At 41.2% G+C, this 19,180-nt stretch overlaps 1 protein-coding gene across 2 annotated transcripts in view; it reads right to left on the reverse strand.

Annotated features, from left to right (window-relative positions):
* Nucleotides 1-19,180, reverse strand: part of ENPP1 (ectonucleotide pyrophosphatase/phosphodiesterase 1) — a 47,298-nt gene that overhangs the window by 16,824 nt on the left and 11,294 nt on the right. For both annotated transcript variants that reach the window (XM_077925988.1, XM_028723438.2), the window contains exons 2-8: nt 16,225-16,297; nt 14,919-15,035; nt 12,274-12,399; nt 10,154-10,214; nt 6,223-6,320; nt 3,087-3,166; nt 1,325-1,444 (exon numbers count right to left, since the gene is read on the reverse strand). In XM_077925988.1, the coding sequence (XP_077782114.1) occupies nt 1,325-1,444; nt 3,087-3,166; nt 6,223-6,320; nt 10,154-10,214; nt 12,274-12,399; nt 14,919-15,035; nt 16,225-16,297 (675 nt within the window). The remainder of the gene's footprint in view (nt 1-1,324; nt 1,445-3,086; nt 3,167-6,222; nt 6,321-10,153; nt 10,215-12,273; nt 12,400-14,918; nt 15,036-16,224; nt 16,298-19,180) is intronic.

The following is a 19,180-nucleotide window of genomic DNA, read 5'->3' on the forward strand; positions in this document are numbered from 1 at the left end:
GTATGAAAGGATAGACAATTGCTATTCATTAAGTCTTTCTAATGATGAATTTCATGAACTTTATTTTAAAGCTATTTATAGTAACATGGAGAGATACGTTTTACCAGGTCAGGTCAGGTCAGTGACCCATGTGGCTCAGTGTTGTCTACTTTTACTTGCAGTGAGTTCAGATGTTCAAAGGTTTCCTGCTCCCTCAAAGCCCTCTGCACTGTTTCTCCCTTGCCATCCTGTATACTTAAAACTGCCTCCTGGAATGCCTGTGTGATGCCGCCTCCCTTACTTCCTCTAAATCATTCGCCAAAGACCAACCTTTTCTATGAAGCTGTTGGCTCAACTCTCTAGTTCCTATGCTCTTCTCTAATGGAGCCTACGGCCATCCACACATTTCCTGCTTAAAACACAGCTAAGTTGTTCTTTCTCTCAAATCAGATCAATTGATGTGTGGGTGTTGGGGAACTATATCAAAAAAGGCTGTCTGTTATAATAAACAACAGGATAGAGATGGGGTGGTATTCAACTAAGTTTGACTCAGACTAGACACACTGAAATTAATGGACCTAATGGATTGCAGCTAACGTCCTTTCTACACCACTTGCCAAAGCAGCAGTGGGAATGGACTGACCGCAGAATAAACAGGACTGTGTACACAGCCTCTAACTAAGCTTAAGCATGTGAAACTGAAACAGCTGCACCAATGAGGAATCAATAAACTTCTAGTCTTTACCTTCAAACCCTCCATGGCCTTGGTCTCTTATACCTTTACTGACATATCCTTTCCTGTTGACAGTCAGTTATCCAGTTCCATCACCTGTTCCCTGAAATGATTCTGCCCTCACTGCTTTGCTGTCTGTCTGGAACTGCTTCACAAGGCACCTTTATGCAAACACCTTCCTTAATTTCCTTCAAACCCACCTTCAACCACAGTTCCAAAGATTAATTGTAATTAATACAAACATGTGTAATTGAAATAACTGGATAGTTCAATCCTGACTTCAGTTCCCTCCCCCCATCTCTTTTGTCTGTTTCTCTTGCCCTGAATTTCAGACTGTAAGCTCTTTGGGGGCAGGGATCTGTCCTCTTGTGCTCTGAAAAGTGCAATGCACACTGATGACACTATATAAATATAGCAATAGTATAAATACATATTCAGTTAGAATAGGTTCCCTTTTTTAAAAAAAAGATAAATAAAAGCAAAATATACATAAATTTTCCATTCTTTCATGGGTTGTTAGTATATCTAATATATACTAATATAATATATTGGCATATATCTTTTGGCAGGAAGGGCAGAATATGAAATAAGTAAAATATAATTAGCACTTACTGGCTGTCCTTGGTACCACTGTGGATTAAACTTCTCTACGTTTCTGAGAGTGAAGATAGCATTTCTCTTTGGGTCGTACATTTTATTATCCACTAGACCATGGGATTCTGGGTATAAGCCCTGAAAAATAAGATTGATTCATTGCATATGTATCAACATTGCTTCTGCTTCCAACCATTTGGGGACAAGGGACTGTATTTGAGCAATAACACTTGCAGGTCAAACCAACTTGACATATTGCTTATCTTTACCAATCTCCCCCTATAATGTACAGCCACCACCAGAGTTTGGGGTGCTTGTGGGGCATACTCTCCATTCCCATAGGACAAGAGATTAGTAGGACACACCTCTTAACGAGTGTGGGAAGAATAACCAAGAGGCAGTGTTAATTTGAAAGGCAAGAGAGACAGAACAAGAAAGAAGGTAAAGAAAGGCTGGGATGGGAATGGTATTTCAATTAGCATCATGGACTCAAGGGGTGGGGAGAAGATATGAAAAGGGATGGACTGCTTTCATATTTTTAAGTCACTGAGATTTTGGCAAACAAAAGGTTAAAATATACTTTAAAAGATAGCCAAAAGATATCACATTACACACATGTATAATGTTAGAAACATAAGTGTTCTGCTTCACCAGATTTTGTCTAAGGGCTCCTTCAGCAAACGTCTTTATTGAGAGTTCATCCCGATTTGCCTCCATGAAGCTTAGTGGTGGTTAGCTTTGTCCAGTCCCGATTGAGCATTTGAGCTGTTTTGTTTATGGGCAGTTATATGGAAATGAACATTCATCCTGCATTCCTCCTAATTTGGTTGGGAGGGGGGTTTACATACCTTCCTGTTAATCGTTTATTCACCCCATCACTTTCCAAACCACAAAATCTGTGGTTGTTTTTAAGTGGATTCATTGCACTAGAATTACAGAGTACTTTAATCCACTTTAATTGTGCAAATATAAAGCTCTGGTATGTGACTGAATCTCTTCCACAAAGTACTGACGGTCACAAGGCACCCTAAATGGTTATGAGTCTCTAAAGGGTAGTCAAAATGGTGATTCCAAGATGTTGTTAAGACTCCAATTCCCTGCTACCACTGCTCTCAACATACAGATGTTAAGGCTTGGGATTTATAGTCTTACTTAGGGGTAATTGCTAGTATCCAGGTGATAAAAAGATGATAACAAGGCTTAATTTGCTTTTTTCAGGACACTGATCTAATGTTTTACTTAAGAAATGGCATTGACTGAGGAATCTGAATTTGAGGGAAGCAGTCACCAAGCACTTCCTGAGACTGTGAGAATGGCTAGTTAATAGCAAAAGGATAACGAGATTCATTAACTACCCCTTTTAGTCTCTGTCAGCTATCATGCACAAAGCAACATGAAAGCTCTGCCCTAGGCAAGCAACTAATTTCTTCCTCCTCCACCCCTGCCCACCTCTCTGAACTGGTGCTGCCTCCTTGGTATTAGCATCTAGGCATTTCACAGGTACACATTTGCATTATGCATTTTCTGCAGTTATCCTTCTGTTTCCCACAAGAATCCTTACACTATTAACAAGCAATGGAACTTGAGCGCCAAAATTCGCTTAAAACGTGCTGACTGCAATATTGTACAATTTTGCATAACTACAGCTCTCTTACTAATGATATGAACTGAAAATGAAATAGAATGAAATCCACTTTCTTCCTCTATAGGATGTGTGTGTGTGTGTGTGTGTGTGTGTGTGTGTGTGTGTGTGTGTGTAGGAATCCCAAGATGCTCTTACCGTAACAATGCTGTAATGATTGGGAAATGTTTTTGATGGATACACTGGTCTCATGCCATGAGCATATGTTCCACATTTTCCTTTTGTAGGAAGCAAAATAAAATTAGAATTTTCTAACAATGCCACATTTACAGATAATATATTTTTTCATACAAATACTTTACAAAGTGCTATAAGAATATGACAAAATTGTCAATTGCACCAAAGGTCATTTCCCCAGCTGCATTTACGTATTGGTAGCTGGTTGTAGCACAACTGGCTTGCAGTGACAGCGAGTGGCAACTATATTCACATAAACTGTCTGGGGGAGCCATGGGGAGTTCCTCCCAGACAACCACTACCGTATAGCAATTTGTTGCTGTATAGCAAATCGCTACCACATAGCAATATGAATGCGTCAACTGACCCTCATAAACATAAAGAGGGTAAACATAACATAGGAACTTTTGACGCTAACAGTTTTCTACTTTAGAGTCCTGCCTCTTGTGGTTTTCAGTTTATGACCACCCTACATTGCTGGATCAATAAACTAAATCTTTAGAAATCTACAGAGACAGTCTTTGGTTTCTAGTGCTAACTTAAAAAGAAAACAAATAATCTCCAGAACTTTTACTACCATAAACACATTCTAAAGAATGCCCTTCTCATCTCATTTCTTAAAGTAACATGCCATTCATTACCACTCTGAAATGGGTAACCGTGGTCAAACGAAAGGTACCTTGATAGGAGTCCTTCTGGGCTTTTATTGGGCCCCATGACCTTATTCCTTCACTCCTCATCCTCTTTTCACACTATGGGCTTTTTAGGTTAAGGAGCAGTAGTGGATGGCAGAGCAGGGTGATGGCACTTGCCTGCCTTTCAGCAGAGGAATCAATGCCACCAGCTCCTGCTGGTGTGTTTGCACTGTGCTGGCCTTGCCACAGCCTTGTACCTCCTATTCTCCCTTCAGGTAAGCACTGCTACCCTACCACCCACTACTATTAAGCAGGATGAGAAAGCATTAGGTAAGACCTGAAAGTAGCTCAGCTGACCCTCCTAGGCAAATCCACAAGGTCATTCCTTACTGTACAGTCAAATAAATGAGATTTTCAAAAACTAGAGATGCAAACATTTTGCTTCTTTAATTCAACTCACAGAAAATATTTGGTAATCATCTCAAAATTAAAGTATCCAACATCCCCTCTGTCTCAGAATGATAGGAAGCTACAGGCTCAAAGGTTCAGAACAGGGTGGCCAACATGGTGTTATTGGACTCCCAACTCCCATCAGCCTTAGGCAGCATAGTCCATGGTTAGGGATGACAGGAGTCTGGAGGGCACCACACTGACTACTTTTGCTTCAGAGTTTTTAGACCAATACTACGTCATGTCACCTTCCAAATGAACTTAGCCTGTGTTTATGTGACAGCTGTAGCTAATAAACATAGCAAAAGAAAGTTGTTCTAGAAACTGGTTTGTGTGCATGTGTTTGTACCTGTTCCCTGTTCTGATTAGCAAGCTAATTCAACATAAATGCTTACATTATTGTAAAATTAGAAATACTGTGCTGTTGCCAAAACATGTCCACTAAGCACTTGTCTCTCACTCTCTTTACAACTTTTTAGATATCTAAACATTTAAACAAAGAACTGCCATGGAATTACTATGTTGCTAAGTTACAGGCTAATTCTGCCCCCTGAATTTTTATATAGTCAATCAATGCTCCATTGTTTTCTCAGTATGCTGCATACCACAGCATAGACTTTGCTCTTGCAGTGCTACACACCAGTATGCATAATGGATTTGATCTAGAGATATGCAAGCACAATGATGTGATGGAGCTTTCACGCACAATGGGGCTTTCCATCTCCCCACTGCAACTCTCTATAACACACACACACCGCAAAACAAGAACACCCACTGCTCCTGATGAGATAGGACACAGGCACTAAAGCAGGGTGGACAGATAGAGGGGAACAGGAAGAGAAGTCAACCGGAACAATTTAGGTGAGCAAAACTGCCTTCTATTTACATACAGGACTTTCTGGACTAAAATCATAGGTAAAGGTAAAGGTACCCCTGCCCATACGGGCCAGTCGTGTCCGACTCTGGGGTTGCATGCCCATCTCGCTTAAGAGGCTGGGGGCCAGCGCTGTCCGGAGACACTTCCGGGCCACGTGGCCAGCGTGGCGAAGCTGCTCTGGCGAGCCTGCACCAGGGCAGCACATGGAAACGCCGTTTACCTTCCCGCTAGAAAGCGGTACCTATTTATCTACTTGCACTTAGGGGTGCTTTCGAACTGCTAGGTGGGCAGGAGCTGGGACCGAATGACGGGAGCTCACCCCGCCGCAGAGATTCGAACCGCCGACCTGACGATTGGCTAGTCCTAGGCGCTGAGGTTTTACCTACAGCACCACCCGCTTCCCATGGACTAAAATCATAGGCTTTACCTATAACAGCTTTAAAACAGGCATGTTTGGTTCACTTCAATCCAGCAGAAGCCCCCGCTGGAGGTCAGGGATTGCAGTGGTTTCCACCAATTCCTCTTCCCCTCTTGCTACCTCCTTTGTATTCTGGAGATTCCCAGCCACCCTTCTGGAGCAGATTTACAGGAGGTACAGGGGGCTAGAGGGAAAAGCAGGGGTTGTCTTGTCTCTCTCCCCCCCCCCAACTCCCCCAGCTTGAAATTCAAATAAATAAACCCTGTGTTGGGCATTTGTCATGTGAGTTGATGCTTTATTTATTTTTTTAAATCAAGTCAACTGAAATTCTTGCTGACTATATTCTATTTTTAACATTCTTCTGCCCTCATCCCCAATACTAACTCCTTAAGAGTCCAAGAGTCTTGTCTCGCCAAATTTTTCCATGTTTTGAACTGTGGTCACTTTCAAAATGATCGCTGTCCAGCCACAGTAACAGTTGTCTAATCATGCCTGCCCTTCATAGAACCCAGGCTTGGCTTCATCAAAGTCTCTCTTGTCTTTTGACTCATCAGCCGCTATAAAACTGCCACCCTCATTTGGGTCAAAATGAGTTTATGGGAAGTGTGAGAAGCTCATGAGGGCAGACAACATGTTCAAGGGGAAAGTACTGTTTAGATTTATTATTACATTCTTAATAGATCAACATGCTGTGGCTCAGACAGAGAAGCTACTCACGTAATTTGTTAATAACAGGAAGAAGTCTACCCCATGTGTGCAAATACTCAGCTCTGAATCCATCCAAGGAAAACAACAACAGTGGAGGTTTTGAAAACCTGAGCAATTAGAAATGAGACAGTTAAAGGCAAGAATTTATTAGCTGTTCACTCTTTCTCCAAGTACTCTTTACGCCCCTTTGGGTGCTCTCCCCTATGTGCTCATAAATAAGAGAGTGGGACCACACCCAATGACCCCACACATGCCATCAAGTCACTGCTGTCTACAGATTGAAGGGAAAGTCTGAAGAGGGGAGCCACTCTATATGCGTATGCTTCCCTGTGATCCAGGATCCTTTGAAAGGCAAGCAGAGACACAAAGGTGAGGGCAGGAGCTAGCAGCCCTCAGTCACCTGCTCCACAATTTGTTTGACACCTGAATAGGGTTAACAGGCACCAATCTCACCAATTCTAATTTTTAAAAGCCACACATTTAGATAAATTCAAGCTATACTTCCAAACCCTTTTGCATTGTGTGAAAAGACTGAACATCTAGACCACGGGTAGGCAAACTAAGGCCCGGGGGCCAGATCCAGTCCAATCGCCTTCTAAATCCAGCCTGCGGACGGTCCGGGAATCAGCATGTTTTTACATGAGTAGAATGTATCCTTTTATTTAAAATGCATCTCTGGGTTATTTGTGGGGCCTGCCTGGTGTTTTGACATGACAAAAAAATGTGTGCTTTTATTTAAAATGCATCTGTGGGTTATTTGTGGAACATAGGAATTCATTTTTGTTTTGTTTTTCAAAATATAGTCCAGCCCCCCCCCCCAAGGTCTGAGGGACAGTGGACCGGCCCCCTGCTGAAAAAGTTTGCTGACCCCTTATCTAGACGAAAGAGCGCTGAATACGTAGCAAGGAGCATAATGACATATGCTACAAAAAATGTTGCCGGGAGCCTAGCCAAAGGCAACTCTAGTGCAATAAATATGCTGGAAAGTTCATTTATCTCCTTGGTAACTACAATGAGTCCTTTCCATTTATTTGCTTCATAAAGTTAGTTTCCACATTTTAGAAAGAATGGTACCCACAAGGCACAGAAGTCAAATAAATATAGAACAATAACATATTGTTAATTATAATTTAATAAATATATCCAAATATCATATAATGCAGTGGAAATGATATGTAAAAGCATATAATTTAAACTAGGGTTATCATTATAAGTAATAAATATTGCAAGTACTAACTAGTAAAAAAAATACATTCATACAGAAATCAGTCCCTGTAAAACCTTAATATTACAATACAATCACATTTATGGAGGGACAGCGAGGAGTGGTGATGGGGAATGGCATTCCTAAAGGGTTGTCATTAAAGAGAATGGTAATCACTTGATGTTTATATAAGAGATGCTGTAATGAGCTCAGACTGGAGCCTGAAAGATTTAGGGAAAATGTCTGGGAAACCTGCGGAACTGGTTGGGCACTGGTTAAGCAAATTAATTAAAAGAATCTCGATCACTGGGGATCTGTAAGAACAGGATGCAAAAATAAGAGATTGCATTAGTTTTGATGGACTCGACACATTTAGCTAAAATAGTTGGGTGATCTTTTAAGTTTACCTAGGTATTCACTCTATACCAAAGTTCCCTCTATTGGAGAGGAGCATTTAATAAGATAGAGATGCTTCAGGCAGGTTTTCTGCTGCTAGCAGTGGATTTGGCTTGATGATCCACCTCTCTAAGTCAAATGTAGTGATGAAATGTACCAACGTTTTCTGAAGAAAGTGTGAACGGAGTTCTGTACTTTTCCTATGAGCGGATGTATCATCTGAGCTTCACCAAATCTGTTCTAAACCTGTCATCTCAAAAAAATGGGCACAATACACAAACCAAGGCTGAGAGAATATCCTTGGGATTGGGGTTAAGTACCCAGAATTCTCATATTTCTATAAGAATGTTGTGCATTTACTTTTCAGCAGGCAGCTGATTGTCTTCTGTTTAGTTTTTAGCCATCATTCCTTTTCTCTTTTGCAAGTTGGATAGCACCTCCACACACATGCTCTTTGTTCCGTACTAGAGTTTATTTTATAGTCAACGAAACATCTAAATAGCAGCATATTTTATCATGGCAAGGCTGCTCTCTGAAGCACATTTGGTGGGAGGTAAGATTCATCAATGGCTATTAGCCATGATAGTTATGGTGCCAGAAGTGGAGTGTCTTGAATACTAGCTGCTGGGAATCACAAATGGGGAGGGAGGACTTGGCTTATGTCCTGCTTATGGACAACCCAGAGATACCTGGTTGGCCACTGGGAGAAAAGGAGGCTGGACAAGATGGTCTTTGGTCTGATCAGCAAGGTTCTTTTAATGTGCCACTGAAATTAGTAGGACTTCTGAGAAAAATGGCTAAGCGTGAAGTGTTAGTTTACTCTCTCTCTCTCTCTCTCTCTCTCTCTATATATATATATATATAATCTTTTTTAGTTATATTCCTCAGGCAGCATAAGAGCTTCAAATCAATGCTTAGTGCCAATTTTTTAACTGAATGAAATGTCTAGCCAATTTAAAATAACAGGTTGGGAAGTAACTTGTTTCTTTTTGCAAATTGTCTTCTGGTTTGGCATTGGCAAGAAAAACCTCAGGTTAAATATAGTACGCTACTCATCCAAACTGTTTCCCTTTGGTCATATGTCAATCAGTTTGCCTCATATAAGTGACTGTTATGTCCGAGAAGATTGATAGCTTTGCCTTGTTTACAATGTTCACAAACGTTGAGAATGCATCCAGACAAAACACCAGGATTCTCCATTCCAGAAAAAGAGGCAAAGCAAAACTCCAGTCAAGTCTTATCAAATTCCACTACCTTGCTCCACAAGATGACAATGAGTTTTCCAACACTGAGTTGACTTGGGTTAGCTGCTGTCACTGAGAACATGCATGCACCTGCCACCAGACTTGTAAATAGGAGGTGCACTCCAGGAAATACATTTGATGGCTGAAAAACACTAGCCTTGGCAACTTTGAAAATTAGCAACTGTGAGGATATGTGATTGCTTTTAAATATTCTTAGATTTTCTAAATGTTTTTAAATATTTTTAGATATTTTAAAAATTGTTTTGAAATATTTCATTTGGTCTTTAAATTGTTTTAAATTTATTTTGTTTTGCTTTAAATTGTATTGTTTTGACTTTTTTATGTTTGCCACCCTGGGCTCATTTGGGATGAAGAGTGGGATGGGAATTCATTGAATATTTATTTTAACTGGCTATAGCATTTAAACTGGCCCACATCATATGCCGAGAAGGGCAAAACACCTCCAAATGTGATACTGTTTCCTTCTCGGCTGCTCTTTTGATTCTCAGTAGGTAAGATCCAGTCCAAGTTATATATATTCAGGCAACAATCCTATATGCACTTACTTGGGCATAGGTCCCCTTGAACAAAGTGAGACTTGCCCCACTAGAATTCCAACTGGAATCCATGGGATTAATGTGCTTAACTTTAGCTGGGTCTCTCCCACTAACATTTGTGTTGATGCTTGTGGGAGCAATGACTAATCCTAGTTGGAGCACCAAAAGTCTGAATACAACCAGTCTGGGCCAAGCCTTATGATGAACAGCTCAATTCTTATAATCTCATTAAAAACCTTTGGAAAACTGGGAAAGGATCAGTCTGGAAGAATGGTTTAAAGCATAGGTGGCAGTTCATTAATGGCTGTTCAGATGTCCAATTCCCATCAGCCTCAGTGAACATGAATCTGGGCCAGGAAATGAACAGGCAGCCAATGCCAAGGGTAATATATATGAAGAGAGAAACATGTCAGGGAGGATGGCAGGGATGAGAGAATGTGACACCTTCAGATGTTGCTGCACAACCGCTACAGAAAGATTTACAGTGCCACAGCACCCTCTCTTTTTTAGAAAGATGCAAAAGATATACAGATTCTTACCCTTCTGGGCACTGGGGTTCATTTAAGTCCTCACATTTTTCTTCAAGCCAGCTTGTCCTTCCTTATTTTCAAAAAGAAGGATATCAGTATATTATTCAATTGTTAGTAGCATTCTATTACGTGAAAGGGGAAAACTGACTTGATATGCAAGTATGGGAAGTTAAAAGCAATGCATTTCCTGACATTGAAACCCATCAACATGGTCATTTAATGCATTCTTTAAAAAAAAAAAGTAGGAGTACAACTTCTAGGAACTCATTCTAATATATAGGTTGGGAGCCAAAGAACTGAGGGATTGGGTCTTCTGTTTCTTGAAGAAGCTGCCTGTCAGGACTGGTCGTTGTCCTCTTCAGATCACCACAGAAACGCTTCTTGTTCTTTTATAAAACTTTTTATTGCGTATTAACAAAACATTCTTATAAACAGTTCTTAACTATTATTCCTCAGAGTCACTTCTTTCAGATACCTTCTGAGCTCTGCTTCTCCATGACCAGCCACTCTCAAAATGGCGAAGAATCTGAGCTAGAACTTAACCCTTGCCTTTCCTGTGAACAGCCGGTCCCTCCCTGTTGTTCCTCTTGCTCCCTTCTATTAGATTCACTGCTCCCCTCCCCCCCTTGGGGAATGCTTTCTCCCTCTGATAAACTGAAAACCTCTAACTCTTCCCTGACACTGCCAATTGCAGATGGTATGTTGCCCTCCCCCCACTCACCTACCCACTGGTCCGTCACATTGCTGCTGCTTATCTGGAGGTTGACACAGGAAGGGCCAAGCAACAGGGAGCTTGGCATGGCACAAATGCACCAGCAGGAATGTCAGATTGGTTCTGCAGGTGTGTTTGTACTGCAGTGACCTCACCACTATCTTCCACTCTATCTCCTAGTAAGTAGCAGAGATGTGCTCAACTGGAGGTCAGGAGAAGTGGTGGTGTCCCATCTGCTACTGAAGCTGTCCCCATACCCCATAAAAAGTGCCCCCCCAAAGGAGTTTAAAGCAATTTAAGATATATAATGGGATCCGCAGTTCTTTTTTTTAAAAAAAGTTTTAAAACAAAAATAATAATTGTGTGGGAGTGTGCACCTAAGCTACATCTTGTATCTCAACCCTAAATACTTATAATAGCAGCAATTAAGAAAAGGTCATTTTGAATATTGACAGCATTTCTTTTTAACCCCCCTCCCCTGAGATAATAAACTGTAATCTTCAAAGTGCTTATTCCAGCATAGCTGGCATGATGGCTGCTGCTTCCCATATTATTATTATTATTATTATTATTATTATTATTATTATTATTATTAGCTATAAGAGCAGTCTTGGGACTGCTGCACCTTCAAACTCTGCTGCTCAAGCTATTTTTCTCTTAGCCCAATGCAGCTACAGCTGGTGAATCAGACCATGAAAAGTGGCTGAAACAATGAAACACATGACAGAAGGGTAGGGATGATGGAAAGTTCATCTGCCGCCACCCATGCTCCCCATTTGAGGCGAAAATCAAATGCTTCATCAAAAGTCCCTGTTCTATATGTGGAGACCTGTGAGTGACAAAATTATTTGGTTGGCCCCATTACATCTAGTCTGGTCCTGGTGGGGAGGAGGGAGTCAAGATTAAAAGGATTCTTCAGCTACACTTAATTGGTGGGATTGTGATTCTTGAGTGGCAGCCTCCAATGCCAAATAGCAAACCCATTTTTGAAGGAGAGAAGACAAAACCCAACAGAATGTGCCCAAATCCTTTGGGCAATTCCTAAGATTGCCAGAATGCTGTTGTGGAGTCTGTGGCAGCCCTAGATCAGGAAGAACCAGAATAGACTCCAGATGGAGCCTGCCTGAATCTCCTGAATATTGGGCATAATCTGCCACAATTACTTATTGTTTTTCAAGCACAGGCTACCTGACATAAGAGTTGTTGTTGTTTGCCCCCATAAAGTGTCTATGTGCTTGATAACTGCAAGTATGGCAACAGTAGCTCTTTGGATCTCAGCCAAGGATAGGTTTCCTTAGATTTTTCAAATCAAAGCAGCTATCAGTACTTTGACCAAGTAGAGCAAATAACCCAGTCCAATACTTCCCCCTTTCCCAGCTTTTAACCAGTCAGCGATAAAACAAACATAATATTTTACCTTCACACACTGAGTAATAATTGACACAGCAGTTGTTATTTTTCACGCAGTCTTCTGAACAGGAGCAGAGGTACTCTGGCCGGTTCTTCTCCCCACACCGAAATTTGGTACAGTTCCATATATGAGCTGCAAATACATGGAACCCACCCCACTTTTAGTTAATTATGGCTGAACTGGGTATTGCGTAGAAGGATATCTGAATGCAATTATATGGGTACAAATCAAAGGAGGCATCGTTTCTTTACTGGCACTTTTGTAGATGTTGCCTTTATAAAAGCTAGTCATTTTAATATCTTCTCCATATGTCTAACTCCAGGTTTGGGGGTTGTTGGCAAGGTGCCCCCTATGGAAACCTCCATGTCTATGACCCCCCCCCCCAATCCCTAGCAGCCTTAACTAGCAGATGGGGGCCTGGGTACAAAGTAGTAGAAGTCACCACCTCTGCTACCATTGGTGGGCAACCAACACCAAAAGAAGAGTGCCACCTTCTATGGTATTCTGAATCCTGCAGCCTGTTTAATTTGTTTTCATTTGACTTCCAGCCCTCCACTGACTATCAGGAAAGAAAGAAAACAATATGGGGCTGCGGAACCCAGAGTAGTACAAGGCAACCATGCTTTTCTTCCATTGCCAGCACAGGCAGCTCACAGTAGCATAGACAGCAGCTCCTCCCCACTCATCATCTTCTCCACTCTTTGCCCAGAAGATGCTTCCACCTTGCAGCTCAGAAGAGCCACTGCCTGCATTCCTCTGGGGAAGATGGGGATGGCAGGAAGCAACTGTGCAGTACAACAACTGCAAACTACAAGAAAGAAGATTCCACCTAAACATTAGGAAGAACTTCCTGACAGTAAGAGCTGTTCGACAGTGGAATTTGCTGCCAAGGAGCGTGGTGGAGTCTCCTTCTTTGGAGGTCTTTAAGCAGAGGCTTGACAACCATATGTCAGGAGTGCTCTGATGGTGTTTCCTGCTTGGCAGGGGGTTGGACTCGATGGCCCTTGTGGTCTCTTCCAACTCTATGATTCTATGATTCTATGAACTCATGTTACTTTGAGCAGGCAGGCAGCTACAGTGGAAGCAGGCAACAGAGAAGCACCACTATTTGCACTACTCTGGGCTCCCCGGAGCCTTTTACTTGTTCCCAGCACTCAATGGAGCACCAAGAAGGAGAAAAACGAAGAGTCCCAGAATGGTGCAGCTGACTCCTGCAGAGGAGTGCCAGGGGCTGCTATTTTAGTTCTCCACAATGCCCCTGACATTGCATCACTGTGATTCCTGGATTAGCAGAGTGATGCTTCAAAAAAAGAAAGAAAGAAAGAAAGAAAGAAAGAAAGAAAGAAAGAAAGAAAGAAAGAAAGAAAGAAAGAAAGAAAGAAAGAAAGAAAGAAAGAGGAGCTCTGGAACAGGAAAATCATTGTAGCTTTGGCGTTTCCTATGCCAGGCCTGATATCCATACAATTCTAAATTCCTGAAACATGACAGAAAAAAAGTGTTAAACTGCCTTTATGGTTTAGCTCCCTTTCAAGTCAGGATACAACTTCCTATTCATGCTGAGAACAAAACCACTACACCTTGCTGATCTGGCATCAGTCTGAATTATCAGTAAATAATAATAATAATAATAATAATAATAATAATAATAATAATTAAATTTGGATTAGTTTTCATGAATCCTCACCGACTTTCACACAACTGCTAGGTGAAACTTAGCAAAGTAGTCATGACCCATAGGTTTTCATGGTGGAAAGAAGGCATGACATTAACAGGATACAGTGGTACCTCGGTTTACAAACTTAATCCATTCCGGAAGTCCATTCTTAAACAGAAACCATTCTCAAACCGATACATGCTTTCCCTAATGAGGCTTCCCGCTTCCACCATTCGGATTCTGTTCTTAGACTAAGGTAAAGTTCGCAAACCGGGACACTACTTCCGGTTTTGCGGAGTTCATAAACCGAATAGTTCTTAAACAGGGCTGTTCTTAAACCGAGGTACCACCGTATAGTGTTTTCTGTGAGTCAAGTATTAGGGCCAAGCTAGGCATTGGGTGGCAAATTTCTGGAAACATCAGATGAGCTGGCAGTGGTGAGGCATGATTTGAAGGGAGAAAGCAGAAGCCAGATGCTTGCCTGAAACCTGTTCAGCCATTTCAAAAATGCCCCAGCCATTTCAAAAACATATATGGGAACCACAGGTGGTGAGAAATAGCTCAGAGGAGAGGACTTAAGGGGGAAAGTAATAGGTAGGCGAGAGAACTCAGCACACCTTTCTTCCCCATCTACCACTCCTACCTTCCAGTTCATTCCCTTTCCCACTAATCTTTAGATAGTCTGAGGGACCAGCAATATACAGGGACATCTGACCTGGTCCTTGTATGCAGTAATTGAGTTGTTTTGCCTGCAGAAGACTCTGCCATTTTCTAAAATGTCTAAGCACTTTCATGGAACAGCATCAATAACTGCTGCAGTCTTAGAAGCAGCATTTTGTTTAGGAAAAATGCAGAGTGTTTTAATCAGACTATGATGGTTTGAAATGGCAATGGGACAGCTGTAACAGCACAGCAGCTGGTTCGTGTCTCCCAGCTCACCCACATGGTAAGCTGCTTCAAGAACGGGAACAATTTTATACAAAAAAGTGATGCTTACCCGGTTCTATACAGGCTTCGTGGAAATCTAAACAGCAGTTTCCAAGTTTAACACATTCTTTGTCGCAGCGGCAACTTCCAAATGTTCTCTCGTAGCAACGGCCTTTGCAGGTTTTGACTGAAATGGTTCATATTTACTTGATGTTAGCGATTGAACATTGATACTACATTAATTAACATTTCATCATGGACCCAGGAGTAAATTTGCATGAAAAAATAGATCCCCTTCACTAATTCTTAGTCTAATGAAAAGTACTGTGGGAATTGTGCATGGATGGCGAGCAATCTGCAAAGAAATATATGAGGGGCAGACATGAGCCAACAGGCTTCCACTGCAACCAATAGAGACTGTGCACCAATACTGCTATTTTGATTAGCCCCATTAGTTTTTCTTCCTCATCAGAAAACTTAGCTCAATGGATCTGTGTAGAAGTAACAGAATATGCCATTTCCACCAGCAATAATGATAAAAGTAATCCATTTCATGCTAACCTCAGCCCTACCCACAACTGAAAGCAGAACTCAAATGATGTCCCTGGGCTCTGCACTGGCCTAGAAGTAGGAAAATTGTTAAATCTGCTGACTAAAATGTCTCCTTCATATGACACACATAAATATTTCTACCCATGCAATTCCTCAAACGGCTCATTTAGCATACAATGCAAGTTTGGTATGTTTGCCTTTTCTGCAGTATGTTAAGTGTACCATTGGCAAAACAATGTGGAAGCCTTTGCATGAAACATAACCAACATGAGAACCACAGCTATAAACACAATGGATTAGTCACTGTACATGGGCTCTGTGGAAAGGGACTTTATAGGATGGCAGTCTGACTTTCACTTGCCTTTGAGTGGAATTTAATGTCATGCAATTATGACTGTTCCATAAATGCAAGCATTTCTGCTTGCCCGATGGAATAGGCTCTCCTCCCCTACCTCTGTGTGGTCCTGGGGGTTCTTCCAAGCCCCTGAGCCAATTTGGGGGCACAGAGCAAGGGCGGAAAACCTCATTGCTCTAGCAGGACTCATTGTACTCATTCCCACAAGTGCACCTATCTGATTGAATCCCTCATTTAATTAACTAAGATTTCCTTAACTGGGTGACAGGCCTAATAAAAACTTTATCATTTGCATTCATAATTAGTATTATGACAAGACTGTTACAGAAATTTTATGACAAATGGAAAGATTCATAAATGGGAAAATGGGCAGAACCAATAATGGATGCTGTGTACCTAATGAATGCAAGGTGAACCTTTTATATCTAAACAAACTCAGCTACTTATATTAGCATTCTTCATTACTTACCATCTCTTGTACAGCTAGGTTTCAGCCCAAATATACATCCCAGGATTGTTGTTAGCACAATGACACATAATACCTAGAACAGAAGAGATAATAGCAGTCAATTTATATATACTTATTACACCAATTGACATTGCTTATCTTCACTCATGCAAACAGAAGTAGTGCTTTTAATTATTTTTACTTGAAATGAAGCTGGCCCTGGTGACTCCAACACAATCGTTCCAAGAGCGGATTTAATTAACTACAAATGAATGATTGATGATGAAGATTTTCAGAGTGAATTCAAATTGCAGCTGACAGAAGTTGCACAATTCTGCCCAGTCTATGCGATCACAGCTCTAACATGTTGTCATCATGTGTACAACACATGTTTACTGTACACTATGCAGAACAACACACAGGGCACACATTAAATATCTTCTTTGGAAGTTCTTAATCAACCAAGAGGGTAAACAGCAATCAATCAACATCCCCCAAAATTATACTACACTGTGTAGTTAAAGCAGCATTAGGGCAGTGATACAAGAAACCAACCTATTCTATATGTTCAGCTAGAACTTCATGTTACATATCTCATGGAACATGACAGCCAGGCATTTAATTTGTCCCACCATAGCATCTAGGACAGCTTAGTTACGTTGTTATATGCTCTTCCCCACATCTAATGCATAATTGGGTGGAATTGGGAATGGGTGTGGAAGCAAAGCAGGTGCCATAATTGTAAGTACTACAGGCCCAGGGATGTAAGAAGACAGCTATTCCCATTCAATCCTTTCGATCCTCATTCTGACTTGTCTTCATCACAATCAGTGTTGTTTCCGTTCTGCTGCACTTCAATTTCTACCAAACAGTCTGTTATTCATCTCACTGTTCATTCATTTTCTTGAAAGCAAATGCAGTTTAAATGCAGAAAAAGTCGTCGATTCAGTTTCATTTGCAGGCTAGGGGTGATGGGTGGGGACCAGTGCTGGATTGGTTTCTGTTCCTGACATAGGGCAAAATAAGTGAACAATGAAAATTTCTGCTTCTGTTTACATCAGAATTATCTGGCATACCTAAGCCACAATGTAGCAACCATAGAACAATTACAGCTGCCTTCTCTTCACAAACACTAAGATTGTGGACACCAAGAGGAGCCTTGCATGCACACAACTTCTCCAGCTGTACTAAAGTTTTAATGTTGTCACTTCACACGAATAGAAGAGGGTTATTCTGCTCTTTTTCTCTCCTGGGTGCCATCTGGTATCTGTTGTGGTGCAGGCAAAGGATGAAAGTTAAGTCACATCTTGGGGTTTTTCCCAGCATCACAGGAAAGTTCTAATTACATCAGAATAGGAAAACTGCACATTTCTGAGCATGGTCCAACAGAGCTGCTCCAGTGAAAGTTCCACTTAAATGCAGGGAAATGTCACAAGAGCATAACATTGATGGATGGTGCCAAATGTGGTAAATGTTCTAAGAGAAATAATAATTTATTTGTTTTTATTATAAATAGAGGCTTCTTTCTAAAGGGATAAGAGCACAGAACAGTTTTCAGATTGTCTTCCTGAAAAACAAGAAGGCAAAATTGGTACATTTAGAATTCAGCTACTGGTAGCAAGAGTAAAAACCTCAAACCTCAGAAGGTTTACTAAAAACCGGGCAATGCCTAAATACCACCATGCCACCTCTCTAAATGCCACAGCTGAATAGCTTCACATTACAAGTGGATATAACTCATCTAAATGAGTAGTCCTCATAATATCATCATAGTTGGTAGAGAGAGGATGAATCCCTTCCTGTGGTGAGGAAGTCTTACAGAAATGATCATGTTACTTCTGAGCTGCACTGATTCATGTCATTTTGGGTTCTCATGCAAGCCACACACAGGCAAGTTCACAGCACCACAAACCTCAGAACATTACAAAAATATTCATGTGTTTACAACAAGTGCATAGTACCTAGAACTTGGAAATGTTGAGCCATATGATTAGCAAGAACATCCCAGTGATTTCAACAGAACAAATCAAACTGGAAGATGAACATTTATGAAAATGATCCATAACCATTCATTTTATTGAATACACAGTACAATTAATTTTTAGTAAACAAACAGTATGAGTATCTGATGTGATACAGTAGTCCTATTTGGGGTTACAATTGTAAGTTATCAATAATGTTTCCCATAACAATATACCGGTACCAACAACCACTTTCAGTAGGGTGGCACTTTTACACGGACCCAGCACTCACCACAAGCAAAATTAGGTTGTGGATGCCAACTTTCAAAGAATAAGATGAAGCTCATTCACGTTTCACTTTGCTTCCATGCATCTCCAAAGAACAACATGGTCCCAGTCCAAGTACCACTTGAAGATGCTATAGAGAAGGAATGGCCACAAACTATGCACACTTCTTAGTCTTTGACTAAGTCCTTCCCTTCTAATTATGTTGTTGTTGTTGTTGTTTAGTCGTTTAGTCGTGTCCGACTCTTCGTGACCCCATGGACCAGAGCACGCCAGGCACTTCTGTCTTCCACTGCCTCCTGCAGTTTGGTCAAACTCATGTTGGTAGCTTCGAGAACACTGTCCAACCATCTCGTCCTCTGTCATTCCCTTCTCCTTGTGCCCTCCATCTTTCCTAGCATCAGGGTCTTTTCCAGGGAGTCTTCTCTTCTCATGAGGGGGCCAAAGTATTGGAGCCTCAGCTTCAGGATCTGTCCTTCCAGTGAGCACTCAGGGCTGATTTCCTTAAGAATGGATAGGTTTGTTCTTCTTGCAGTCCATGGGACTCTCAAGAGTCTCCTCCAGCACCATAATTCAAAAGCATCAATTCTTCGGCGATCAGCCTTCTTGATGGTCCAGCTCTCACTTCCATACATCACTACTGGGAAAACCATAGCTTTTACTATACGGACCTTTGTTGGCAAGGTGATGTCTCTGCTTTTTAAGATGCTGTCTAGGTTTGTCATTGCTTT

Source organism: Podarcis muralis, chromosome 3 (assembly GCF_964188315.1).
Source record: "Podarcis muralis chromosome 3, rPodMur119.hap1.1, whole genome shotgun sequence".
Lineage (NCBI taxonomy): Eukaryota > Metazoa > Chordata > Lepidosauria > Squamata > Lacertidae > Podarcis > Podarcis muralis.